The 27,928-nt window shown below is 50.4% G+C and overlaps 1 protein-coding gene across 1 annotated transcript in view; it reads left to right on the forward strand.

The window, feature by feature from the left end:
- Positions 1 to 21,452, forward strand: part of LOC135234641 (plexin-A1-like) — a 202,107-nt gene extending 180,655 nt beyond the window's left edge. Inside the window, exons 22-32 of the mRNA XM_064299458.1 lie at positions 1,326 to 1,582; positions 4,310 to 4,376; positions 7,705 to 7,851; positions 8,242 to 8,401; positions 9,719 to 9,822; positions 12,261 to 12,357; positions 14,864 to 15,054; positions 16,810 to 16,979; positions 17,311 to 17,523; positions 19,201 to 19,351; positions 20,258 to 21,452. Of these exons, the coding sequence (XP_064155528.1) occupies positions 1,326 to 1,582; positions 4,310 to 4,376; positions 7,705 to 7,851; positions 8,242 to 8,401; positions 9,719 to 9,822; positions 12,261 to 12,357; positions 14,864 to 15,054; positions 16,810 to 16,979; positions 17,311 to 17,523; positions 19,201 to 19,351; positions 20,258 to 20,353 (1,653 nt within the window). The 3' untranslated portion in view covers positions 20,354 to 21,452. The remainder of the gene's footprint in view (positions 1 to 1,325; positions 1,583 to 4,309; positions 4,377 to 7,704; positions 7,852 to 8,241; positions 8,402 to 9,718; positions 9,823 to 12,260; positions 12,358 to 14,863; positions 15,055 to 16,809; positions 16,980 to 17,310; positions 17,524 to 19,200; positions 19,352 to 20,257) is intronic.
- The last annotated feature ends 6,476 nt before the right edge of the window (positions 21,453 to 27,928 follow it).

The raw sequence follows: 27,928 nt of genomic DNA on the forward strand, positions 1-27,928 counted from the left end.
GTCCATGAGTGTGTGCGTGTTTGTGTGTGTGTGTGTGTGTGTGTGTTCTTCCTGCGGGCCTTTTGTGTAATGAAATGGCAGGTTCCTGTGTTAGTGGTGTGTGTGGTATTCTGTTCTAGTGGTGTGTGTGGTGTTCTGTGCTAGTGGTGTGTGTGATATTCTGTGCTAGTGGTGTGTGTGGTACTCTTTGCTAGCGGTGTGTGGTATTCTGTGCTAGTGCTGTGTGTGGTATTCTGTGCTAGTGCTGTGTGTGGTATTCTGTGCTGGCGGTGTGTGGTATTCTGTGCTGGCGGTGTGTGGTATTCTATAGTGGTATCCGGTAATGCTATCCACAGCCCCTGCAGCTCAGCGGCTCCCCAGAGATGCAGGAATTTCATCTGGAACAAGGGAAGGGAAATTGAAGCACTTTATTAATCCAGGTTGTAGGAAAGTCGCTGCTCTATCAGGTTATGGAATATATTGGTTGAATGCCTGTTTGGTTTGGGTATTTAATTTCTACTCCTGGGAATGTGGAATGAACGAGAGAGCGATGGAGGAGGGAGGTGTAGGAGTGCAGCCTCGTTCGCTGGCCTCCTTTCAGAGAGTCTTTCTGCCCCCCACCCCTCAGCTGGGTGAGCAGGTCTTCGGTACTGAGGAATTGTGGGATTGATCAAGCAGGTTGGGGGTCCTGTGGGGGAGGGGGCGAGGGGCAGAATTCTGCACATTATGGGACTCCCTGCTGTTTGTCTTTCCTTTTCTTCTCCCTCAATCTGCCTGTTTGGTTCTCTTTTTATTCCTTTCTCTCGCTCCCCCTCCCTCCCCCCTTCCAGTCGCTACATTTATTCATATGTAAGCGCTACCATTTAAACCTGTCGTAATTACGCTTGTCCAGCACAACTGAATTATTAGTGTAAACCAGGGTTCCTTGGTTCCTGAAGAGCCACATATTCTGCTCGTTTTCAATGTTGCTCAGGATTAAATTGAGTTAGTACTCATCTCACATGGTTTCTTGAGTCTGTCCAAAAACAGGCAGATCTTGTAGCTTGAAAGCAGGTTTTGACAAGAGCTTAATTCCCGCAGTTACCCAAATCTCAGCAAAGCTGCTAAACGTTATCTCGGTGCTACTTTCCCGTTGTCATGCAAACACGTCTACGGCGGCTCTGGATTTCCGTGAGCTGTCTATGCCGACCCGCGGAGACGCGTCCTTCTTTGGAAGATATGAATCTCGAAATCTCAGGTCCTTCCAGGACTGGGGTTATGGGGAGCTTTTTTTGTATAAATTGCACACGGTGCGCTATCCGATCTCCTCAGCGATTCTGTGGCCCCTGTCCCCACCCCCATCCCAGGTGCCGGCCAACGTGGAGAAGGCGCTGACGCTGTTCGGCCAGCTGCTGAACAAGAAGCACTTCCTGCTGACGTTCATCCGCACGCTGGAGGCGCAGCGCTCCTTCTCCATGCGCGACCGCGGCAACGTGGCCTCGCTCATCATGACCGCGCTGCAGGGGGAGATGGAGTACGCCACCGGCGTGCTCAAGCAGCTGCTCTCCGACCTCATCGACAAGAACCTGGAGAGCAAGAACCACCCCAAGCTGCTGCTGCGCAGGTGAGTGCGTGTGTGCGTGTGCATGTGCGCGTGCGCGTGCGCGTGTACGTGTGCGCGTGTGTGTGTGTGTGTGTGTGTGTGTGTGTGTGCATGGTTGATTGTGTGCAACAAAGCAGCTGAGCTACAGTTCAAATTCATGTCCAACATTCGCACTTAAATTATGCACTTGAAAGCCAGATGCTTGTATACACTCTGTATGTGCATGCATACACTCAGACACACACATGTGCACACACACACACATACACACAGCAGTAGAAACAGGGAGAGAGGACGGCAGGATTGAGAGGTATTGAGAGAGAAAGTTTGAGAGACTTTGGGTGAAATGATGTGTCCGGTCCGGCGGCAGTCTGAGCACTGATCTGGGATCAGCGGTGATGGATGGAACAGGGAGGTGCAGGCGTCAGACCGGTCTGCGGGCCCTGTGTGTGGGTATACAGACCGGTGTGCGGTCCCTGTGTGTGGGTATACAGACCAGTGCGGGCTCTGTGTGTGGGTATACAGCCCAGTGCGGGCTTTGTGTGTTGGGTATACAGCCCAGCACCTCTCTACTCTCCCACTGTACAGCACAGTACTGCATGCCTTTCAGTCATGATTTTTACATTCAGCTCGCCAGTTAGGAGCGAGAGATGAGAGAGAGAGGGAGAGGAAGCAGGAGGCTGGGAGAGAGAGTGAGGGGATGGGAGCGAGAGATGAGAGAGAGGGAGAGGAAGCAGGAGGCTGGGAGAGAGAGTGAGGGGATGGGAGAGAGATGAGAGAGAGGAGGGAAGCAGGAGTGCTGGGAGAGAGAGTGAGGGGATCGGAGAGAGAGAGATGAGAGAGAGGGAGAGGAAGCAGGAGGCTGGGAGAGAGAGTGAGGAGATGGGAGAGAGAGATGAGAGAGAGGGAGAGAAAGCAGGAGGCTGGGAGAGAGAGTGAGAGAGGGAAAGCAGGAGGCTGGGAGAGAGAGTGAGGGGATGGGAGGGAGAGATGAGAGAGAGGGAGAGGAAGCAGGAGGCTGGGAGAGAGAGTGAGGGGATGGGAGAGAGAGATGAGAGAGGGAGAGGAGCAGGAGGTGGAGAGAGTGAAGGGATGGGAGAGAGATGAGAGAGAGGGAGAGGAAGCAGGAGGCTGGGAGAGAGAGTGAGGGGATGGGAGAGAGAGATGAGAGAGAGGGAGAGGAAGCAGGAGGCTGGGAGAGAGAGTGAGGGGATGGGAGAGAGAGATGAGAGAGAGGGAGAGGAAGCAGGAGGCTGGGAGAGAGAGATGAGAGAGAGAGAGAGAGAGGGAAAGCAGGAGGCTGGGAGAGAGAGTGAGGGGATGGGAGAGAGAGATGAGAGAGAGGGAGAGGAAGCAGGAGGCTGAGAGAGAGAGTGAGGGGATGGGAGAGAGAGAGAGAGGGAGAGGAGAGGAGGGGGAGAGAGAGTAAGGGAGGGAGGAGAGATCCATAGCACGGAGAGAAGCAGACTAGAGTGTAGGGCATGCGCAGGTGAGATGAAAACAAGAGAGGTTGTGGATGGACGAGGATGGGAGCTGAAGTGTGTGTGGGTGAGTAGAGTGGGTGGGATGATCGTAGTGGTGAGTGAGCTGTGGTGTGCTGTGCGTGTGATAAAACGGAGGTGTGTGCGTGTGCACGCGTGTGTGTGTGTGTGTGTGTGTGTGCGCGCGCGAGTCTAGCGGAGCAGGGAATCAGGAAAGGAGGGAGAAAGAATAATAGAGAGAGAGGGAGAGAAACAGAAGTAAATAAATGGAAAGAGAGGAGTCCTGCAGGGGGTAGGAACCACGCTGACACAGCGCAGGAGAGATGGGCTTGCTTCTGGAACTTTCCCCCCCCCCGTGAAGCCAGCCTCTCCTCCCCTCCGCTAGTCACTCTTCTCTTCTCTTTCATCCTCCCCCCTTCTCTGTCTGTAAACAAGCCCCCCCCCCCCCCCCCCCCCCCCCCCCCACGAGCGCAGGATCAAACGGGAGGAAAGGCTCCTCTGCTGTAAGGGACAGGAAGTGCCCCCCCCCCTTCCCCCACTGCGCTGTGCGTCCCTCTCTCACTCGCTCAGTGCTGTTAGCGCATTAGCAATAATAAAGACCTTTAATTACACAGCCTTTTAATTACTTACTTTCTGGGGAACATTTATGTGCGTGTGTGTCTGTGTGCGCGCGTGTGTGTGCGTGTGTCGTGTCTGTATATGTGTGTGTGTGCATGTGTGTGTGTGTGTGTGTGTGTGTGTGTGTGTGCGTGTGTGTGCTCTACGTGTTTGTGTGTGTGTGTATGTTCATGTGTGTGTGTGTCTGTCTGTGTATGCGCATGTGCGTGTGCATGCACAAGGTTCATGATTAATGACAAAAGCTACCCAATTATGCTAATTGCATTGTTTAATGAAGATCAGTTGCATGCTTTGTAAAAAGTAAAGTTTATTATTCGCTGTTTGTTTCGTAAAGCGAGCAGGAAGGCCCTGGAGGACCTGCACATTCGTTTGCACTGTGATTAATTACTTGTTACCACGTTAATATGATTTTCCACAACGCAGGAAGCGGGTTTTTTCAGTACCCTCTTTTTCTCTGCGGACTTCCCCGCGCTTGCACAAAAACGCCGGATGGCTCGGCTGCTAAACCCTGCGTGCGGGGAGACGCGGTTTTGGCTCGCGCCGCGGCGGGCCTGCTGGGGATTCATCCGAGACGCAGGTTTTGCTCTCGGCGGGACAGGGGCGAACGGAACGCTGACTCTCCCGTCTCTCTTCGCCCCCTCTCTCGCAGAACGGAGTCTGTCGCCGAAAAGATGCTGACTAACTGGTTCACCTTCCTCCTGTACAAGTTCCTGAAGGTAAGCTACATTGCGGTTTGTGCAGAGTTGAGCACCGGAGAGATTGTTGTTAGCGTTGCATTTTGGAGTTTTATAGCGCTTTTAACACCGAGAGGCTGACAACCGAATGTGAAGCAGGGAGCGGTGCTAAGCCTGCTGCTAAGCATTGTGTAATACTAAAGATAAGTATTTAATTCTACTTTTCCCAGGTAGGGTGCTTGAGAATTCAATTTATTCTTGCTGTGATAATCTGGAGGTTCCATTTTGGTAGGGAATTATTAACTAATCAGATGTAGGGGGGATGATCAGGTGATCAGGCCAGAGATTCAGTTTTATGAGTCTGACAAGAGCACATGGTCCTCCTGACTTGGGGAGGGGGGGGCTGTACATGGACCCCTGCCTCTCAGCCTAGCACTGCTGCACAGTGGCAGGGATTGGAGGGACATGCGTAGGGTAATGCGGGCATTAGCATTCTGCTGGGACTGGTGTGTGTGCATGTGTACCGGGTGTGTGTGTGTGTTTGCATGTGTCGGGGGTGGTGATGCGTGTCTGCATATGTTTGTGGGGGGTGTGCATGTGTGTGGGTGGTGTGTGTGTGTGTGTATGTGTGTAGGGGGTGGAGATGTGTGTGTGCATGTGTGTGGGGTGTGTGTGTTTGTGGGTGGGGGAGCTGTAGGGCGGTCGGTGGGTAAAATTGGGTAAAATGTGTTCCAGGCTATAGGGCAGTGGTGTTAATTCCTCCTAAATTTAATTTCTCCCCCTATGCTGGGTCTTTAGCTGCGCTGGGAAGCTGGTCACTCCCCCCCCCTCCCCTAGCCGCTAACCCCTCCCCCCTCCTGCTCCCCTTCACAGCCTAGCGAACATGTGCAAATGTGCCCTAGTGAAGCCAGAATCCCAAATTAAAGATAATTTCAAAGACAAGCATACCATCAGAAGGCCTGCGCAAATGATGTATGTGCGTTTCCCCTCGTTAGCAGCTGTCCATTTAATTACCGCAGATGCTAACGAGACACTAACAGCATATGGTGGCAGGCCGGGAATGAGAGAGGGAGGCAGAGAGGGGGGGAAAAAGAGCGTTCGAGCGAGCGAGGGAGGGAGAGAGTGAGACCTGAGAGGTGGCTGGCTGGCTGTCGATGGCTGCCGTGACTTCAGCCGCGAAGCCACGCGTTCGAGGTTTTTACATTTTTCTGACTAAATCATTCTAAAAGGAGATCTGTGCCCATTCATCAACTAAGCTAAGATTCAGCAGCCTAAAACTAGATCAATGATATCTTGGTTTGGTTAAATGTTTTGCGCTATTAGTAGTGATTAGGACTGGAAGAGTGTGTAACTGCTGTGTGTGTCACTGAGAGAAAGAAAGAGAGAGAGAGAGAGTGAGAGAGAGAGAGTAGGGTATTAAAGGGTACTTGGGTATGTGCAATTGCTCATATATTTGTGTTTGTGTGGGAAAGAGGGTTGTCGTGTGTATGTCTCCATGTATGTGACTGACAGTCCACGCCCTGTTTGTGTCTGCGTGCGTGTGACGGACAGCCCTGCCCCTCCCTCTCACTTTCTCCGCCGCAGAGCCATTGGTGGAGCTTTAGTGCGTCCCAGGCGCGTTTAACCTTCCGTTACCCTCGCATCAGCCCCTCCCCAAAGCGCTCTGCCCTGAGCCGCGGGCGCCGTCCCAAACCGCTCATCCTGAACCCTTTCTTAGTGCGCCTCGACGCCTTGGGAAGGCCCATTACCGCCACTCAGCACAGGCAGGCCTGTAAAGCACATAACAGCAAACTCTTAGTCTGCTTTTTCGGCTTTTCTCCTCCTTATGAGCCATGTTAAGTTGCAATACCTACCCCTAGTTGTGATCTGTTTGCATACTTAGCCTTAGCTGTGCTCAGCTAGCGTACTTAACCATAGTCATGTTCTGTTAGCGTACTTAGCCTTAGCCATGCTCAGCTAGCATACTTAGCCTTAGCCATGCTCAGCTAGCGTACTTAGCCATGATCATGCTTAGCTGCAGCCATGTTGAGCTAGCATACTTAGCCTTAGCCACGTTCAGTCGCCACTCGTAGCAGCTCTTGTTCAAGTTACCATACATAGCCAAACACATTTAGCAGTTCGTGGTTTTCTTTTTTTTGTGAGGACTACCATTTTTCTGTTCTCTGTACAAAAGGCCTTGTTAACGCCCCTGGTCAGAGGAGGGATTAGTCACACGCCTTTGAAACTCCCAGAAGAGGCGTTTGCTCTTGTGAGGGCTGACCGAAATTGCGTTAGGTTTAACTGGAAATGACCGATAGGATTGCATTAGTGCGCAAGCAGTCCTTCGGCCCTGCGGTAACGCTGATGCGTTTGTGATACTCCGCTCAGATGTTATCCAGTCTTGGGGGGAAGGAGATATCAGGCCTCTCCGGCGTGTCACGTTATCGATTTGTTCAGCCGACACCATTATCCAGGCTAACCTGCTGTAATTATGTCATCTTCTAATCTTGCTTTTGGGCACATTTTAGGCGTACGCTCATTTGTAAAGTTTTATTTATTTATTTTTTTTTTACTGAAATTGAGGTGAAGTACCTCACTAGCGGATGCAACCTCGGTGTTCCACGTGGAACTCAAACATGTGACCTCCGCCCACAGGCTCTTGAAACTACTCAACATCCCTGAACCCTTTCAGTAGTGCTTAATTGATTTTGATTTTATTTAATTAATTTTTTTTACTGCGGCTGATGGCATGGCGTGTCTCATTATATACGGCTCAGTTTTTTCGGTTACTGTTGAGTGTGAGAGTTTAATAATGTTTTGTTGCACCAGACCTGCGGGGTCTGCTGCTTTCTGGAGTTACTCGGTGCTTAGTTTATCCATCAAGCAGCTCGTTACCCGGGTTTGCTGCTTGCTTCAAGAGCCGCCCTTTGGCTCTCCACGGCCAGGCCCGGTCATCCATTTTGGAGTGCTTTAAAACTTGAATGTGTCCTCGACCCTTTTATATGCCTGCCCCATTAACGAGAGCAACGGCAGTGCTAATTCCTGGGATTCAAACCTGAAATCAGTTTCTCCAGCCAATACACCGTGCTTCTGGCTCACTCACTGTTAGATTGGTTTTAGGATTGGGAGGGGGGGGGGTTGTGTGTGTGTATGTGTTATGTGTGTGTGTGTATCTCACTCCTCTCTCTCTCTGTAACAGGAGTGTGCAGGGGAGCCTCTCTTCATGCTGTACTGTGTGTGTGTGTGTGTGTGTGTGTGTGTGTGTGTCTCACTCCTCTCTCTCTCTGTAACAGGAGTGTGCAGGGGAGCCTCTCTTCATGCTGTACTGTGTGTGTGTGTGTGTGTGTGCGTGTGCGTGTGTCTCACTCCTCTCTCTCTCTCTCTGTTACAGGAGTGTGCAGGGGAGCCCCTGTTCATGCTGTACTGTGCCATGAAGCAGCAGATGGAGAAGGGCCCCATCGACGCCATCACCGGGGAGGCCCGCTACTCCCTGAGCGAGGACAAGCTCATCCGCCAGCAGATCGACTACAAGACCCTGGTCAGCCCCCCGCCGACCCAACACCGGCTGGTCTTACGTCACTCTCGCACCCCATTTCATACACCTTCAGCTCGTTAGTCATATATGAGGACGCGCGGTGTCATTTCCAACCAGCCTTTGTTTTCTCCTGAGTGTCCTTTTTTTAAGTAGATTTGTTGACAAGAAAACAACCTGACTGTAGAGTCCCTGGTCCGTCCCCCCAATCTCCACTACCCCAAAAGCCTACTCGTTTAGCCAAAAATGGTCTGTTGCCATGGAGATGCCCGCTCCAGTCGTGCCTCAGTGTATACTGTTCTGTCTTCATTGGGCTTTCTGAGTCCAATTATGTGAATCTGTGGCCCGAGCCCAGAAAACAAAATGACTTCCTTCTCGGTGACCTTTGACCCTCAGACCCTGCACTGCGTGAACCCGGAGAACGAGAGCGCGCCGGAGGTGACGGTGAAGGGACTGAACTGCGACACCATCACGCAGGTGAAGGAGAAGCTGCTGGACGCCGTGTACAAGGGCAGCCCCTACTCCCAGAGGCCCAAAGCCGGAGACATGGACCTGGGTGAGGCCTGCACCGCACGCGGCGTAGCCGTATCCACAGTGTGTCTGTCTCTATGTCTGTCTCTCTCTATCTCACTCTCTGTCTCTATGTCTGTCTGTATCTCTCTCTCTCTCAATCTCTTTCTGTATCTGTCTGTCTCTTTCTCTCTGTGTCTCTCTCTCTCTGTTTTCTGTTCTTCTCTGCGCTTTGTTCTTCTAATTGCACTGCAGTGCACAAATGAGCCCCACCAAGTGTTTATTTTTTTTAAATCTGTGCCGTCCAGTGCAGACTGTAACTCCAACTGCCGATTGCCTCACCCAGGGTGTGGGAGGGTTCAGTCGGTTGGAGGTCTGCATTTCCTCACTATCTGGCGACCCTCACTGGTTGATCTGCTGCCCGTGGGCTGCATGTTAAAGCTTCATATGAAAAGTCTTCCTCTGACTCCACCCTGCACAAGTTTTGTGGTGTGAAAAGAAGCATCTGGCGTTGCTCCACGTTCCAGAGGAGAACCGAAGTTGTCTGTACTCTCCTCAATTGGCACATTAACACAGCTGTGGTTGTAGATAATTGGACTTAACAAATTAGGCTGGGAATTGGATATGTACAGCCCCATGTTGGGTGCCAAATAAAAAATAATATATATATTTCTTAGTTGTTTGGCTTTTAATAGTGACTCAGTTGTTTTTGCAGTGTTGTATAGTGTAGTTGTATAGTGGTTAGGACACTGGGCATGTAACCCTGAGGTTGCAGGTTCATTTCCCGTGTGGTGGCATTGCAAATGTACCCTTGAGCAAGGTACTTCAATAAAAATGAAAAAATAATTCCAACTCAGCAAATGGATTGTACTTGGAAAAAAACATGAAGAGAAGCTTTTTAAATCAACTCTGCTAAATGCCTGTAAGTCCCAAACCAATGTTGGTTTGTTAAGTGGTTTGAATTAGACGAGAAGATGCTATATGAGTAAAATTTAATCCTTTATTTTCCTATCGTGAGTCGGCCATTCGCAGGGGTTCCTGAACTTTCCAGCGCTCTGCTTCACGAGTGCACATCTGCGGTGGTCCGCCTGTATTAGAATGTAATTAAATGTTCAGATGTGGAATTAGTTTTCCCGCTTTCAGACGTCAGAATAACAGCAGGTGCAGCAGCCAGCCCCATGCTTAGCTTGAGAGAGTGGCACTGTGGCATTATGGGATTGTTTTGGTGATTTTTGCGACCCTGCGGCCTACCGCCCGATGGTGACCTGCATTTTAGGAGTCACTGGTACAGTAGGTGTATTACCTTGTGCTAATGTCTGTCTGTCCATCTGTCCATCTGTCCGTCTGTCTGTCTGTCTGTCAGAGTGGCGTCAGGGCAGGATGGCCAGAATCATCCTCCAGGACGAGGACGTCACCACCAAGATCGACAACGACTGGAAGCGGCTCAACACGCTGGCCCACTATCAGGCAAGGACCTGGGGGGGGGAGGGGGGTCACAGACTGGGGCGGGGGGTTAGGCACAGGGATGAGTGGGGGACCCCTGGAGGTCCTGCCCCTGTAGCACATGCCATCTCAACTGGCTGTGCAACCAACAGACGTACCTCAGAAATGGCTGCCAGTAGCATTAATCCTGTTACGCCACGTGTATAAATTATTCAAATTGTTGAAATACCAACATTAGCCAGTTTAAAATAACACAACAGTCTTTTTGTAATTTTAATGGCTCATTGTCTAGTAATTGTCCAACGAGGGACTTTATTATCCCTTCTTTCCCTCTTGGTCTCGTTTTACTCCTCCTTCCAGCATGGAGGTCTGACAGTCCGCCCACTTGGAGAGTGTTGTAGAGCAGTCATATGCTGCCGATGCCTCTTTCCTTTCTGTTAGCCGGCACAGTAGAGGGATACGTCTGCATGTCTCCTCTATCCTCCTCAGCTGTTTCTGTACGCTCAGGAGCAGACTCACCTGTGGCCTGCCGCTCCCCTTCTTGTGTTCCTGTGAGATGTCTGTGATTACGACTTAGCTGGTGTCCCTATAGATTTATGACCGTGGTGTCTCCGCTATGTCCTTGACCACAGGTGGACTCCATTTTCCAGTGCTATGGTCCCGAACCTGTGCAGGGTCACCTTTGCTCAGATCCCTTCCAGTTGTGTAATAGAAAGGTTGTTTTTGTGGTGTCCCATCTGTGATGAGAGCCGTTTCTCCGTGAAGGGAATAAGACCTTGTAGTCTTCTGCTCATCAGCAGCCATAATGTCCTATTGGGGTGCTACAGTATTCCAGGAGCCCTATGTATGGGTCAGATTATTTTCCAGTATGCGCTTCGCAATTTTAAACTGTTGTTCTTCTGGGATCATTGGTGACTATCTGGGTGAGTTGTTGCTGCACCCAGATGGTCACCAATGATCCCAGAAGAACAACAGTTTCTTCTTCTTGTTCTTCTGGGATCATTGGTGACTATCTGGGTGAGTTGTTGCTGGACCCTTGGAGAAATTTTGGCTGGCCGGCAACTCCTGGGAAGATTCATCGGCGTTCCAAGTGTTCTCTATTTGGAGATAATGGCTCTCACTGTTGTTTGGTGGAGTTCCTGAACCTTAGACATGGCTTTGTAGCTCCACCGTGAGTAGATCCACAATGGTGATCTCACACACGTGTGTCTTTCCTTTGAGGGAACACGGTAGAGTGCATTTGCCTCTGACAGGCGGTTTGTTCCCTCCGTACCCTGATAAACATCTCCTAGTTCGTCTGACATGAAATGTGTGTGTCTTTTTTTCTTCTCTTCGCCTGCTGTTTGGGGATGACATTAGCCTGTGCTGCTGTCTGTTTTAAATTCCACTACATTACCCTTAATGTCTGCCTCTACGTGCCATGCATTTTCCTCTGTGCTGTCTGTGACCGCATCGATATTAAGGCTGACATCATCTTCTGAAGCACTGTTTTCCTGTAGCTTATGCGCAGTTTTGCTTTTGCGTATTTTTTTACAAAATGGGGTGGATTTTTACATTTTACAGGCGACAGTGTAGTATAATGGGTAAGGAACTGCTGTTGTACCCTTGAGCAAGGTACTTAACTTGCATTGCTTCAGCATATATCCAGCTGTATAAATGAATGCAATGTAAATGCTATGTATAACATTGTGTAAGTCGGTCTGGATAAGAGCGTCTGTTAAATGCCTGTAATGTAATGTTGTTCAGAAGTTCCCATGGGCTGGGCATCTCCTTTGTGCGTGTGTTTGTCCACAGTAGTGACAGTCACTGGGTTTTCCTGTTCAGTGTTGCTCTGTTTTTGCGTTGGCTCTGTTTGTCCCTTTCTGCTTTCCGTACTGTATCTCGCTCTGCCTTAGTGCACACTTTGAGTGACATCATTCACCGCTACGTTAGCTTCTCCTGAGCCGCTAGTACCGCGGTTTGAACTGACCATTTGTCACTGCGTGCCTGTCAACACATTTGAACAAAGTCGGTTTCTCTTTTCTCCATAATCTGCGAGTGTCATCACCTCCGATGCCTTCAGTGATCCTGTCTCTGACAATGGCGTCCAATCAATGTTCATGCAGTATTTAGACAGAAACCGCAAATTCTTCACAAACTGATGTCTTGTCTCGTCTTTGTACCCGAATTGTTGAAAATGTGACGTTCATGTGTTGTGTTTCTCTTCGGAGTACAATACTCCCCAGATTTCTTGATAAGTGGTGCCATTTTATCGATTCCTCTGCAGGGAATGTGAATGTGTCATACAGTTCTTGAGCTCCTCCATCCTTATTCAGAGATTGAGTTTTCAGCCCCGCCGTGTGGCAGTATGTAGTCACATCTCAACAGCCCCTCCATCTTCCCCACAAAAACAAAAGGTGGCTGGTGTCTGACTGATTGACACCTGTGACACGCATCTCATTCTGCTCCCCCCTCCCCAACAGGTGACGGACGGCTCCGTCATCGCCCTGGTACCGAAGCAGAACTCCGCCTACAACATCTCCAACTCCTCCACCTTCACCAAGTCCCTCAGCCGATACGGTGAGTAGAGCTTCTCGTTTTCGCCCGAGCCCATTGAGACCCGGCTGGAACCTGAGGGGGGCGGGTCAGTCCGGGCCCCAGTTCTGTCATTTTGCATTGGGCTCGGTTGCATACGTGCTCAACAGCAGCTGTAGGCAAGCTAGTCTATGCTCAGCTATGTGAGTGATGTAATAAATCCCTCAGAGCCGGTTGAAGAAAAGTTGTTGTCAGGGGGGAGTATGAACCGTGGTAGCGGGCATCGAAAAGGAAAATCCGAGGTCTGGCTTTTTTTTTTTACCCCACATGGTTTTCCATCGAGCTGCAGACGAAAGTGTGGGGTTCATAGAAGGCAAATGCTGTGATAACCTCAACGTTACGATAGCATACTAGCCTGCCACTGGGCATCATCCGCTAACCCAGCCCAGGCATAACGATGCGCTTACTAAAGTCGGGTTCAGACCGGGTCGGCCTTCCGAAATGTCGCAACTCATGGGTGAGGTAGAAAACAATGTAGGCCCATGTGAGGGTTGGGCTGAATGTGCCAGAATGCATCTCTCCCTTCAGAGCGCCCTGTTCTCTATGGTCAGCGGTAGACCTGCCGGACGCCGGGCCTCTCCTTTTTAAAGCCGTTCCCTTCCTGCCTGCCAGCGAGGGCCATTTAACGGCACGCTGTTTGACAGGGAGAGGCCCGAGGGCCTAACGACCCGCCGCTTTCCCGCCGGCAGACTTCCTGCTTTCCTGGTATTCCTCCTCTCTCGACCGCCTGAAAGCGAAGGCTTTTCTCTCTCTCTCTCTCTCCGCTTTCCTTTTCTCGCTCCGCCTGGAGCCGTGCGGCGGCGCGTCGTCGGGAGAAGCGGCGTCGCGAGCGGCGCGCCCTGAGATCGGCCGAGGGCTCCGGCCTCCGGGCGGGGCCCAAGCCCAGCAGCTCGGGATGTGAGCTGCTTTAAGAGCGGCCTGTAGGACCAGCAGAAAGCGAGCAGCAGGACCTGACTCTGACTGAGCTCAGTGGAGAGTGGTGGACTCTCACACACACATACACGCTTGCACACACACACAGGGGCGACATAGCTCAGGAGGTAAGAGCGATTGTCCGGCAGTCGGAGGGTTGCAGGTTCAAACCCCGCTCTGGGCAGTGTCAAAGTGTGTTTGAGCAAGACACCTAACCCCTAACTGCTCTGGCGAGTGAGAGGCATCAATTGTAAAGCGCTTTGGATAAAAGCGCTGTATAAATGCAGTCCATTTACCACTCGCACGCACTTACGCGCACACACACAGACACACACATACACACTCGCACACACATGCACAGACACATGCACGCGCGCTCTCACACACACACATACACAGACACAGACACACACACATGCACACACACGCACGTGGACACACACACTCTCTCTCTCCCTCTCCCTGACTGCTGCAGTCGTGCAGATAAACAGAGCGGCGGCGATAGGAATCTGTGAGCCTCCCCGTAATCGAGTTTGACACAGGCGCGGTTATTAAGGACGACCGGCGTTCGGCGTACCCAGGAGGACTGACAGCGGCGATATCGCTCCGCTCAGTCACCCCCCCCCCCTTCCGCGTAAGTCCCCCCCCCCGCATCCAGATTCGAGGCCCGCATTGTGTCGAGTGTCACATTAAGTGCAATTTGTGTCATGTTACGGGGAGAGAGAGGAGTGAGAGGGGGAGAGAAGGTGGGGAGGAGAAGAGAATGAGCGTGTGGAAGATGAGGAGGGAGATTGACTCCCTTTCTTACGGCGTCTGTTCCAGTGCCTCGCTCAGCGCCAGAGCGCTCCCCGTCTCCCTCTCCACCAATTACAGTTAGATTTTTTATTTTTTCTGCGACTGAGATTGGGCAGCCAGAAAAGGTTCAGTAGGTCCTTTTTTTACCGCTAATGCCAACTGCAGGAATATCTTCTTTTCTTCCTCATTAAAATGAGCACTTTCCTTTTTCCTGATTGTGAAGTTTGTGAAGCTCAGCTGTGCCTCCCAGGCCAACCCCCCCTCCCACCCTCCACGCCTCCCTAGCTACACCTCCTTGGCTGCATCTGTCTGGCCTCACCCCACAGGCGATGCAGTGGGCCAGCCTGACCCCCACCCACATCATTTGGGCACTATCTGGGACCTGAGGCCTAATTTGGGCTCTATCTGGGACCTGAGCCATAATTTGGGCGCTGTCTGACAAAGCCTGTAACTGCAGTTTGGGAACAGTCACAGTTTCCTTGTTTAGAAGGTGAAAAGAACCGGAAAAGGAAGGTGAGAAGCACAACCACATATGATCCTGTTCAATAATTAATCCCCCCCTCCTCTCTCTTTCTCTCTCTCTCCCCCCTTCCCTCTCTCTCCCTCTCTCCCTCCTCTCTCTCTCTCTCCTCTCCCTCCCTCCCTCTCTCTCTCTCTCTCTCCCCTCCCTCTCTCTCTCTCTCCTCTCCCCCCTCCCTATCTCTCTCCTCTCTCTCCTCTCTCTCTCTCTCTCCTCTCTCTTCTCTCTCTCTCTCTCTCTCTCTCTCTCTCTCTCTCTGTGCAGAGAGCATGCTGCGCACGGCCAGCAGTCCGGACAGCCTGCGCTCTCGCACGCCCATGATCACGCCCGACCTGGAGAGCGGGACCAAGCTGTGGCACCTGGTGAAGAACCACGAGCACGGCGACCAGAAGGAGGGCGACCGCGGCAGCAAGATGGTGTCCGAGATCTACCTGACCCGCCTGCTGGCCACCAAGGTAAGCCCCTTATCTGGAGACACAGGCCCCGAGCTCTAACACAGGCCTGAGCTCTAACACAGGCCCCAAGCTGTAACACAGGCCAGAGCTCTAACACAGGCCCCGAGTGTACACAGGCCTGAGCCTACACGGCCCCGAGCTGTAAACAGGCCTGAGCTCAACACAGGCCGAGCTGTAACAGCCTGACTCACACAGGCCTGGCTGAACACAGGCCTGAGTCAACACAGCCCGAGCTCTAACACAGGCCCGACCTAACACAGCTACTCTAACACGGCCCGCTCTAACACGGCCCCGACCAACCGGCTGAGTCTAACACAGGCCCGAGCTCTAACACAGGCCTGAGTCTTACCAGGCTGAGCTACAGGCCCAGCTCTAACACAGGCCTGAATTAACACAGGCCTGAGCTGTAACACAGCTAGTCTACACAGGCCCGAGCTGTAACACAGGCCTGAGTCAACACAGGCCCAGCTGTACACAGGCCCCGAGCCAACCAGGCCTGAGCCTACAGGCCAACTGTAACACAGGCTGAGCCTAACACAGGCCGATCTTAACACAGGCCTGAGCTCTAACACAGCCAGCTGAAAACAGCCCGACTCTACACAGGCCGAGCTGTACACAGGCCTGAGCTGTAACACAGGCCCCAAGCTCTAACACAGGCCTGAGCTGTAACACAGGCCTGAGCTCTAACACAGGCCCCGAGCTCTAACACAGGCCTGAGCTCTAACACAGGCCCCGAGCTGTAACACAGGCCTGAGCTCTAACACAGGCCCCGAGCTCTAACACAGGCCTGAGCTCTAACACAGGCCCCAAGCTCTAACACAGGCCTGAGCTCTAACACAGGCCCCGGGCTGTAACACAGGCCCCGAGCTCTAACACAAGCCCTGAGCTCTAACACAGGCCCCGAGCTGTAACACAGGCCCCGAGCTGTAACACAGGCCCCGAGCTCTAACACAGGCCTGAGCTCTAACACAGGCCCCGGGCTCTAACACAGGCCTGAGCTCTAACACAGGCCTCGAGCTCTAACACAGGCCCCAGCTCTAACACAGGCCTGAGCTGTCGCAGCTGTGAAGGTGGATTGGGTAAAGGTGTGGGGGTTGCTTTGACATTCATGTGCACTAATGTAATGGCCCACACCAGCCTCGCTCATTAATGTCATGATTGTCCTCTGCGAGCTCTCAGCCATCATTGACCTCTGAGCCACGTGTAGGCACAAGCAGTTAAGCTCGCCCTTGAGTTTTTTTTTGGTGGTTATTTTTTAACCGCTGCTTCAGTCAGAGCCAGGCAGGTTCTGGGGCTCAGGTTTGAGAAATGCTCTGCGGGGAGTTAGCAGCCGCAGTAATTATTACATCACCGGTTGCCGTGGCAGCAGAATCGCCTGTGAATGTCCTGGCGTGGTCTGTTGTGATTTTTGCTGTCTGTGGGCACTGAGGACTGATCGGGTATGTGGGACTGAGAGGGTGGGGGCAGGTGGATAGTAGCATGGGACCGGTGGCCGTGAGAGAGGCCAGGTGGGAGGGGCCGGTGGGAGGCCAGGTGGAGGCTGGTGAGGGGCCTGGGGGAAGCTGTGGAGGTCGGTGGCTGGTGGGATGGGCCAGGTGGGAGAGGCCAGGGGAGGCGTGGGAGGGGCAGTGGATGGCCAGGGGGATGGGGGAGGCAGTGAGGGCTTGGGAGAGGTCGGGAGAGGCTGGAGCTCCAGCCAGGGGGGTTGGTGTACGGTCTGTTTACCAGGCCCCCGTCTTCTCTGTCCTTCCCCAGGGCACGCTGCAGAAGTTTGTGGACGACCTGTTCGAGACCATCTTCAGCACGGCCCACCGCGGCAGCGCCCTGCCCCTCGCCATCAAGTACATGTTCGACTTCCTGGACGAGCAGGCCGACAAGCACCAGATCACCGACCCCGACGTGAGGCACACCTGGAAGAGCAACTGGTGAGTGACTGTGGGGCGTGCGGATGCTGTGTGTGTGTGTGTGTTGTGTGTGTGTGTGTGTTGTGTGTGTTTGGTGTGTGTAGGTGTGGTGTGTGTGTATTGTCTGTTGTATCGTATTTCACTCTGCTGCTCCTATCTTCTCACCAGCGTAATGCAGTGGTCATGTGACTGCATTTTTCCTCTGATGTCATGGGGGTGGGGTCTCAAGCAAGTGGTGGAAAAGGATCTGATGATGCTCTTCCCCAGACCTCTTTCCTCATTTTCTGTGGTCATCCTGTGTGCCCCTTTTATACTGTTTCTTTCTTATGACCTCTCCCCTCCCTCCCTCTAGCCTTCCCTTGCGGTTCTGGGTGAACGTGATCAAGAACCCGCAGTTCGTCTTTGACATCCACAAGAACAGCATCACGGACGCCTGCCTGTCGGTGGTGGCTCAGACCTTCATGGACTCCTGCTCCACCTCCGAGCACAAGCTGGGCAAAGACTCGCCCTCCAACAAGCTCCTCTACGCCAAGGACATCCCCAACTACAAGAACTGGGTGGAGAGGTAGGGGAGCACTTCTAGACTTCTACGAGAAACAAAAGGTTTTTTTTTCTACATTTTCTATGTTCTGTTTCCGGGACACAGAATTCTGGTACTTTAAATTTTGTTTTACAAGAGGGAGGGGCCTATTCTGGGCTTGTCTTCAGATGTGGCACCGCCCATTATTTTGCATACTCACCGCAATTGGACATGAATGATTCGACACAGACTGGCTCTTTCATTGGTTCATGTTACCTTCATGTGGTTGACAAACCGTCGCTCTCCCATCATCAACGGACGCAGTCCCTGGTCGGACGTCTGTTCTCCGCCACGTTAGCACGTCTGAGCCTCCAGTACTTTTCCCTTAATCTTCCAGGCTAATCTCCCACCCATAGCTTAAATGTAGGCCCGCAGCTATCAATTATTTTGTTATTGACTACTCCACCTGTTTTTCTTTTTTCTTGACGAATCTATAAAAATACTTCAGTCTTCTGTAGCAACGGGGAACTGTTTATTGACCGAGTGAAGGATCGGAACAATACGCTAACAAGCAATCCAGCCTCAAAAACTATTTCTTAAATTGGCTTTTGTTACGAGGGAAATTGTATTAAATGCCCACCCACCCCCAAATAATTATGTTCACACAAGAGAACCCATTTGTCTGCTCTAGCCCAGCTATTGCAGTTATTTTCCCCGACGCGAGCAGCAGCGCTTGTTCATTGACGTGGGCTTTGGGGACGTGAATTGTGATTAGAACCATTAGTCACTTCAGCTGATTTAGTGTTCGATCGCCATGTCAAAATTGTAATCGATTAATTTTTTTGTGGTCAATTAAATCTATTTGTTTGATTCATTGTTGCAGCCCTATATCTCACACACACGCACGTGCGCACACATGCATACACGCATACACACTCACACACACTCACTCACACTCACACACACACACACACACACACCACACACAACACACTGCACACATGCATACACACATCACACACACACCACATCACACACACACACACACACATTTTGATTCTTTATTTAGGTCCACATATATAAAATACATCATAAGGGCCCAAATATATTTCAGTTGCTGTCTGATGCCCTTCACTTGAGTAGCAGAAAGCATACCAGTAGGGATAAAGCAAACAAAATGCAGGTTAGACATTTGCATCTCAACTGCACCGACAGGAAACATTATGGGTACAAGAAACATCTTCTCCTCCATACACACACACACACACACACACACACAAGCCATTTCCCCTGCTAAGTCTCCAGTGTTTTGGTGTGGAATGGGTGCCATGCAGCACTCAGGGAAATGTGCTGGTGAGAGAGGGAGCGGAGATCCTCACCCTAAAGCCCTTTGAGGACGTGGGTGTAGTGCACACCCAAGACCTCACAGCGCCTGCTATCACTACAAACAATTTCTAAAGACCCAATGAGCTTAAACTGGCTCCAGTACCTTGCCCACCACATCAGGCCCTTGCATCTGATTGGCTGCACGATCCCTTGCATCTGATTGGCTGCACAATCCCTTGCATTCCCTGTGCACTCAAAATCCCAAGATCACCACTGTGCACCGAACGGACCAGTTCACCGTTCTAAACAAAGGCTCGGATAAACCGGAAAGGTGTTTTTGACCCCTCTCCCTCTCCCTCTCCCCTTCCCCTTTCGCCTCGGTACCGCCCCCCGCAGGTACTACTCGGACATCTCGCGCATGCCGGCCATCAGCGACCAGGACATGAGCGCGTACCTGGCGGAGCAGTCGCGGCTGCACCTGAGCCAGTTCAACAGCATGAGCGCGCTGCACGAGATCTACTCCTACATCACCAAGTACAAGGACGAGGTGCGGCTTCCCGCCGCTCCGCACGCAGCCCCGCACGCAGCCCCAACGCTGCACAGCGCTGTTTGCGTGACCTCCATTTCACCCTTCCGTATTTCTTTCCAAATTCATTTTCATTTAATAACAGTTGGTAGTAGTAGTCAGTAAGAACTATTTGCACAGCATCTTTCTTACTAAGGCTTTTCAGAGTTGATTACATGTTATTTTGTTATAATGGAATTAAGTGGTGTACTTGTTCATTAAGTAATGACAGAAGTTCTAAATCAACATTAAATATTGTTTTTCAAACCACAGACACAATTAGAAAAATAATCAGACGCAACTGCATAATTAAAGTTCTAACGGATAAGGCTTCCATTGTTAGGTTTTATATTGTTTTGGGTATGGCTTACTGTGGCTCACTGTGAAATGGGGCATCTGAGTGTGCTCTGGTCACAGTTTATGCTGGTGATAGATTTTTACTGTGGTGATGTTTATATGGTGCCATGCTTCATGGTGTTACTTGCTTTTCCTCAGCCCTGAGATTCAAACCTGCAACCTTCAGGTGCACAATACATTGCAGGGAACCACCTTCCCTCTTAATTTCTTGCTTTTATGTTTTATTAACCCCTCCACTATTGGAAGGTCAAATATATATATATTTCTAAGTTGTGGTCGTCTTGATATCACTCTGAATTTCTGACAAAGCTACTGCGTAGGGTGTGGGTGTGGCTGCCCTGGTGATGTCATTCGGACAGATATAGATGATCGGAATGTTGTAATGGCCAGGTATTTTTGGCCACATTATTGGCGAACCACTAAATTATTTGGTAGAGCGTAAGGGATTTTTGGGTGAAACTTTGTGATGTCGCTGTGCTGGCTGCTACCCAACGCTGATGCGATCTCTCCCCCCCTCCCCCCACCCTGCAGATCCTGTCTGCGCTGCAGAAGGAGGAGCAGACGCGCCGGCAGAGACTGCGCAGCAAGCTGGAGCAGGTGATCGACACCATGGCGCTGACGAGCTGAGGGGCGGGGCTGGACGCTCTTCTGGACTCCACGCGGACGGGCCACTGCAATGCAAAGCATGCTGGGATGCTGTGGGACCTGCCCCAGAGTGCCTCGGTTTTTTTACCACACACACACACGGATGCACACACACACACAGGCAGACACACACAGGCAGACACACATACAGACATATACACACTCACACGTGCGCACACACACACACACACACACACCTGAAGAGAGCGTTTTTTTCCCTTATCGCTGTTGCCATTGTCGTTCCTCTGCCTGGATCTGTCGCGTTGCGCACACCGAACGGAACTCCATGAATGGAGCCAGGAACGGCGAAACAGGCCTCTGACAGGACGCCCTCAGAGTCTCTGAGAACTACGTTGCCCTGGAGACATGGCCCCCTGTCACCTGACTGCCCCCGGTCACCTGACCACACCCGGGCAGGAACATTGGTACTTTACCTCCTCTTCTTCTCCACACACCTTCCTGACACCCCACCACTGCTGAATTTGCACAATTTACCAGAACTGAAACAAAAAACAGAGATGAATATATAGATGTATAAATACAACTGCATTTTTTAAAAATTGAATGAAAATTATGGTAATTCTGTTTTTTTTTTTTGATTTAGCAGACAGAAAGAAAATTGACACAGTGGGGAAAAAAATCTATATTTCCGTCAAAAAAAAAAAGATTTTAAGAAAGGCAAAGAAGTCTGAAGCTGTCCTGTGCCATGTTTTTATTTGAATGTTGTTTTAGTGCAGTTACATTTTTTTTAGATGAGATGTGCTATGATTTAAATGTTGGGAAACGTTGCCTAGCGACTGAAAAGATTAATCCAGTCGGGGGGGGAAAAACTAAGTTGGGGGGGAGAGGAGTGGAAAGATAAACAGCAGTATATAAGCCCCGCCTCAGGGGAGGGAGGAAGCACACCCCCACGTCTAGGTTGGGATGGTACGTACTGTGTTTAAAAAAAAATTTTTAATTCCCAACATTCAGCAGGAATGGAGGTTTGAAGGCATGTAATTTAGCTCTAGCTGGCCTCTGTGCTAAAACCAGGGTCCAGGGTGGTGTTTCCCCTATGAGTTCTGGCTAGGATACATGGTCAGGGTGGTGTTTCCCCTATGAGTTCTGGCTAGGATACATGGTCAGGGTGGTGTTTCCCCTATGAGTTCTGGCTAGGATACATGGTCAGGGTGGTGTTTCCCCTATGAGTTCTGGCTAGGATACATGGTCAGGGTGGTGTTTCCCTATGAGTTCTGGCTAGGATACATGGTCAGGTGGTGTTTCCTATGAGTTCTGGCTAGGATACATGGTCAGGGTGGTGTTTCCCCTATGAGTTCTGGCTAGGATACATGGTCAGGGTGGTGTTTCCCCTATGAGTTCTGGCTAGGATACATGGTTAGGGTGGTGTTTCCCCTATGAGTTCTGGCTAGGATACATGGTCAGGGTGGTGTTTCCCCTATGAGTTCTGGCTAGGAAACATGGTCAGGGTGGTGCTTCCCCTATGAGTTCTGGCTAGGATACATGGTTAGGGTGGTGTTTCCCCTATGAGTTCAGGCTAGGAAACATGGTTAGGGTGGTGTTTCCCCTACGAGTTCAGGCTAGGAAACATGGTTAGGGTGGTGTTTCCCCTACGAGGTCTGGCTAGGAAACATGGTTAGGGTGGTGTTTCCCCTATGAGTTCAGGCTAGGAAACATGGTTAGGGTGGTGTTTCCCCTACGAGTTCAGGCTAGGATACATGGTTAGGGTGGTGTTTCCCCTATGAGTTCTGGCTAGGAAACATGGTCAGGGTGGTGTTTCCCCTATGAGTTCTGGCTAGGATACATGGTTTGGGTGGTGTTACCCCTATGAGTTCTGAATCCGCTGCCCCGACCCCCGACCCCCGGCCTCACCGGTACGGCCACAGAGCCTCCCGCCATCACGGCAGTAACGCTCATGTGAAGTATACCCTGTTACTTGAAGGAAAACTTGGGCGGCGGAACTGGCTGTGGATCTGGGAGGCGGGAGCTGGCTGTCGTCTGGGTGGTGGGGAGGAGGGCGGAGCTTAGTGGACCTCCAAAGATGCCCCTCCCCCCCCCCAATGGGGAGCCAGCCCACCTTCATGCCATGCTGCGGTACAACGGGGAGGGGGAGGGGGAGGGGGGGGGTAGCTATCTGACAAGGGCTGAATTTGAAAATAATCAGCTCTTTTAGCCCTAAGCCCCAGAGATCACAACACTGCACCAGTGGCTTCAATGAGCTTTTATTTTATTTTTCTTAAAAAGAGGAAAAAAAGTACTTCTTTTTTTTTGTTTACCATTTTCGGAGGTTTGAATCTGTGGTGAAGACTGTACATTGTGTTCATTTTTCTTCTTAACCTCGTGCAAGCTGTGGTGAATCGGATGTATTTATTTATTTTTTTGTTTCTGTTTATTTTTTTTTCCCTCCGGAGGTGAAGCCTCTGATTGTGGCTTTTTGAGCTGTGGGGGGGCTGGCGTGCGGCGGTTGTTAGCTCAACGCCGGTGCGTTCGGCCGGTGGAGCGCTCAGTATTGTCTCTACTCTCCGCCCTGCCCTGCCCTGGGCGTCGGGGCAGAAACGAAGATGAAGCGGAAGTTACGAATTTGAAGACACGAACATTTTCGTCTTGTGCGACAAGACTGTGAATTGCTGCTTAATTCTGTAATTCTGTCTCTTTTTTATTTGTTTGGTTTTTTTGGCAGGGGAGATGGGGGGAATGGGTGGGGGAGGGGGGGGTTATTATTTTCCTGCCGTGTGGTACTTATAAAACAGATTTGCTTTGCCCATGTCATATGCTCCTTAAAAACAGGAACGTCCTTAAAATACTGGAACAAAGCCTCCTCCATTTACCAGAGAAGTGCACAGAGACTGAATTAGAAAAATACAATTATAAAACCTTTTTCCTTGGAATATTAAACTTTAATTTAAATAACAGTCCAGACAGAATGAGGGGGAGAGAGCACATAGGTATTAAAGACGCATCTTCAGCCTGCAGTTCCCATCAAGGTGTCTGAGCCCTAACAGAGAATCCTGTAGTTCTTTGGGCTCATTCCTGAATTCTCTTTCATGTTTTAGTTTCTCCTACACAACTGGGAGCAGGTCTCCACTACTTGGTAATTAAAAATGATTCCTCTTTCTTTAGACAGCACTTAGTATTTTGGCTTTGCATGAAAGTTCCACCCCGCCGAGACTGTACCGTGGAGAGCCTGAGGGTCTTTTCTTTTCTATCTCTCTCTCTCTCTCTCTTTCCCCACTTTCTCTTCTTGTCTGTCTCTCTCCATGCCTCTGTTTTTCTCTCTCTGCTCTCGTTCGCTCTCTCTCTCTCCAAGCCTCTCTGTCTCCAGCTCTGCATCTGTGTGTTTCTCTCTCTCCCTCCCTCCCTCCCTCCCTCTTTCTCCCTCCGTTGGCTGCTTCAGCCTTCAGCAAGGAGGGACATTTCAAACTCTCTCCCTCACCCCCTTCTTACTTTCTTTAAAAAGCTAAGCATGAAGTGCAGGACCAACCCGCGCTTAAAAAAACACGGACGTACGCTCAGTCCGCAAACAGGGTCAGCAAAGGCCTCCCCGTTAAAAAGATGGGTCGCGTGGCGGGCGTTTGGTCGTCGATAACACCCCCCCCTGGTGGGAGGGAGGAGTGTTCTGCGGTTTAAAAATCAGACCAGCCCTGGTAGTTAGCGTCGTCGCTTTGACCTTGGCCTGCGTCCCGTCCGCTGATTGGGCGAACGCAGCCGGCTGCATCGCGGTCGCGTGTCGGATAATTGAACGCTTCGCTTTTTACGGCGACGCGCAGGCCGGGCCGTATTTCAGTCAGTTTAACTGCCTTCGCCTGCCCCTGCGTAGCGCGCATGACTACCGGCGCCGTCATAATGGAGAGACGTGTTCGTGCTGCGTGTAATTGCTTTTCTTCCTTTTTTAAATTTTGACTCCACCCCCCCCCCCACCCAAACCCCTGCATTTAAAATCTTGATGAATGAGGCCCTTCTGCACACAGGTTCGTCTTTGAAGATTTACTCATGAAATCTCAGGATGTTTTTTTTTTTTCTTTTTTGATGTTGTTTAAGGGTGGGGTGGGGCGGGGCAGGGGAGGGTTTGTGGGGAGTGGCCTGTGGACTATTTGCATGTCTGCTGACACCTCCTGAAGTTTTTTTTTCCTCCGTTTGTTTGCCACTTTGTATAAAGAGGAAAGGACTGTACAGTGTAAACTCCCTAAGATGGCGGCGGCGCGACCCCTGTCCGTTCTGCAACATTGATGAGGCCGCTTTCTTCGTTTTTTTTTTTTTGCCCGCTCTGGAAGACGGGACGCGTCGGTGGACGAGGGAGAGAGACGCCGACGGCGTCCGAGGAAGGCGGAGCTTTCGCCCTGCACAGAGTGCCTTGTCGGCTCCTGCCCCCTCTTTTAAAAACGAGGTGCACCCCTCTCATCGACCGGCTGGCTGGGACCCAGTCGCTCAATGCCTGGTACTCCTTCCTTTACCCAGCGTGCACCTCTGCCTCGTCCCGTCCGTGCTCCGCTGTGCCATCGCTTCCTCCAAGCCCTGTCTCCTAGAGTTTGGATCTTTGCGTTTTTTTTCCCCCTTAATTAAATCGTGGCAAATAAAAAACCAACAGAAGAAGCAGTCATTTTAAAGTACCGTTTTAAAAAAAAATGCATAAGTTCAAATTAATGCGTAAATAAATGGATTTAAGAGGAAAAAATAAAGAGTTTTAATACTATATGAATTCTGATACATTTTTAAGAGTTTCAGACTTGAAGCAACTGTGACAAGTTGGCTGTTAAATGCTCATTGTGTAAATAGTCTGCTGTTTCCTATTTTGCAGATTTACTACTTGTAAATAAACACATGCATCAAGAAGAGATTAAACATTTTTTGCTAAATAAGATTGGTTTTCTCTTTCATGCTTTCTCGCTCCGGAGTTTGAAGAAAATCATTTCGGTTTTGTTTTGCTTTGTTTTGTTTTTACCCCACCTACAGTTGCAATTACACATACAAGCCTGGATTGAATCCATATTATAATGCATTGTCCTTAACGTTGATCTACAAATACGTCTCACAGCTATGGTAATTTCCCCTTCAATTTGGATAATTGTTTTAAAACAATGGTGTGAATTTTGTCAATCATTAAACAGAACAATGTAAACTGTTCATGTAATCAGTTACATAAATCATTAACATAAACTGTTCTGCCAGCATTTCAGAGCACAGTAATGTAAGGTGTTCTACTAGCATTTCAGAGCACACTAATGTAAACTGTTCTACTAGCATTTCAGAGCACACTAATGTACACTGTTCTACTAGCATTTCAGAGCACACTAATGTAAACTGTTCTACTAGCATTTCAGAGCACACTAATGTAAACTGTTCTACTAGCATTTCAGAGCACACTAATGTACACTGTTCTACTAGCATTTCAGAGCACACTAATGTAAACTGTTCTACTACCATTTCAGAGCACACTAATGTAAACTGTTCTACTAGCATTTCAGAGCACACTAATATAAACTGTTCTACTAGCATTTCATAATGTAAACAGTTCCGCCAGCATTTCAGAGCACACTAGCATGCTAATGTAAACTGTTCTACTAGCATTTCAGAGCACACTAGCATGCTAATGTAAACCGTGGCTGCATAACCACGACAGCGCTGATTTGATTGTAGCTTTTCCTGTCTCCAGCTCTCATGGTGGTTTTCCAGCCATTCGAACTGCGCTTGTGTCGCTTTGGCCGAAAGCTTTGGCCAGACGCCCGAGTTATAAATTGCAGGAGCGTTCGAGAAAGTGCGATATCATTCGCAGAGACGTGTCGCTGGAAATTTAAGGTCAGGGCATTTTTATGGTAGTTGCCCCCCCCCCCGGGCAAAGCTTTGCTTAGAGGGGTCAGGCCTGCGCTCTGCTGAGCAGCAGTGCTTTCGGCCCAAGTCCTTCCCTGAGCTCGGCGAGCTCAGATAAGCAGGGCGTTTTATCGGCTGCTCCACGCCGATCCGCCCGGGCTAATTGGATTAAAGTTCCGTCGGAGGGCGAGCGCTGGAGTGACTCGAACACGGTGAGGCCGCGGACCCTGCGAAGGATTCCTCTTGGAGAAAATGTTCCCGCTTAGCGGTAATGCGGTGATGCGTTTTGGAGAGAGGAAGAGACCAGCTCCTGCTTAGGAAAGGATATCCAGAGGTGATTTAAAAAAAAATGCTTTCCCTTTTTTCCCCAGTTTGGAATGCCCTATCCTGTATTTATCAGCGTGCATTGCCTCTAATGGTTGTTAGATTTGCGTTGATGTGCTTTACCTTGGTTTCTTATCAATGAGTGGTTGTTAAAATCAGACCCCTTGAGGCTGAGAACAGTCACCTGCCCCTTCAAAGAAAGGGGACCCAGTTCCTTTTTTATATTTCACTCTGTCTCCCTTTTCCCTTCAGGGTGGAGGTTGACGATGATGCCTCTATGACTGAGGGAAATATGAAAAACAAATCAGCCTAAATCTGCACAAACACGCATGCATACCTCTTCTCCATTCACTCCTCCACATGCTCCTCTCCTCTATTCACTCCTTCACATGCTCCTCTCCTCCATTCACTCCTTCACATGCACATCTCTTCCATTCACTCCTCCACATGCTTCTCTCCTCCATTCACTTGTTCATATGCACCTCTCCTTTCACTCCTCCTCTCTTCCAGTCGATGGACAGGCCCACTGGAGGGGAACGAAAATGGACTATACTGAGGAAGTCATTCCCCACTTCCCCCTACCTGACATCCTCCCACCACCCCCCCCCCCCCTTCGTCTATATCTTTCTTTCCATCTGTCTCTCCTTCGTTCCCCCTCTCTCCCTCCTCAGGGAGCCTGAGTCGTCCGCAGCAGCTTGGTTCTCTCGGCTGGTTGGACATGATGGGGTCGGGCCACTCAGGACCGCTGAGCGTCCGTCTGATTACCAGGAACAGAGCGAGAGAGAGAGAGAGAGAGAGACCCCCCAATACTTACTGTCAAACGTACAAATGGTAGATTTAAAATGTAAAACTTTATTTGAAGTTTGTCTTCATAACGTTTTTTTAAAAGCGGAATACAACCTTCCAGTACAAACCGGTTACAGTATTCACCACAGTAATATTTTCCACAGCAATAGTCTGTGATGGAATGCTCCAAATTCATGCAGTGGGTTCCAAACGTTCAGGCCGAGTCATTTAGTATCAATCAATCAATCAAATTTTATTTGTATAGCGTATTTTACAGCAGTTGTCACAATACGCTTTACAGACAACCCTGGCCTAAACCCCCTCAGGAGCAAGCCTGAAGCAAGAGTGGCAAGGAAAAACTCCCTGTGGCAGATGGGAAGGAGCCAGGCTCAAAGGGGAAACCCATCCTCCTCTGGTCAGCTCAGCATGTCGAGTGGTGAGCAACATAATTAGTCAATGTTTACGTCAATCAAATTGGTGGCAACTAAACTAGTAGTAGTAGTCCGTATAGTAAGTTTGTCCGTCTCCCACGGCTACAGTCAGGGCCGCAGACACCCGTGAGGGACCGGGTCACACCCCCCTCACTTCCTTTTCGCCCTGGCGCTTGGGAACCGGGGCTACGACGCGCTTAAACCGAACAGAACC

The sequence above is a fragment of the Anguilla rostrata genome, chromosome 11 (assembly GCF_018555375.3).
Source record: "Anguilla rostrata isolate EN2019 chromosome 11, ASM1855537v3, whole genome shotgun sequence".
Classification (NCBI taxonomy): domain Eukaryota; kingdom Metazoa; phylum Chordata; class Actinopteri; order Anguilliformes; family Anguillidae; genus Anguilla; species Anguilla rostrata.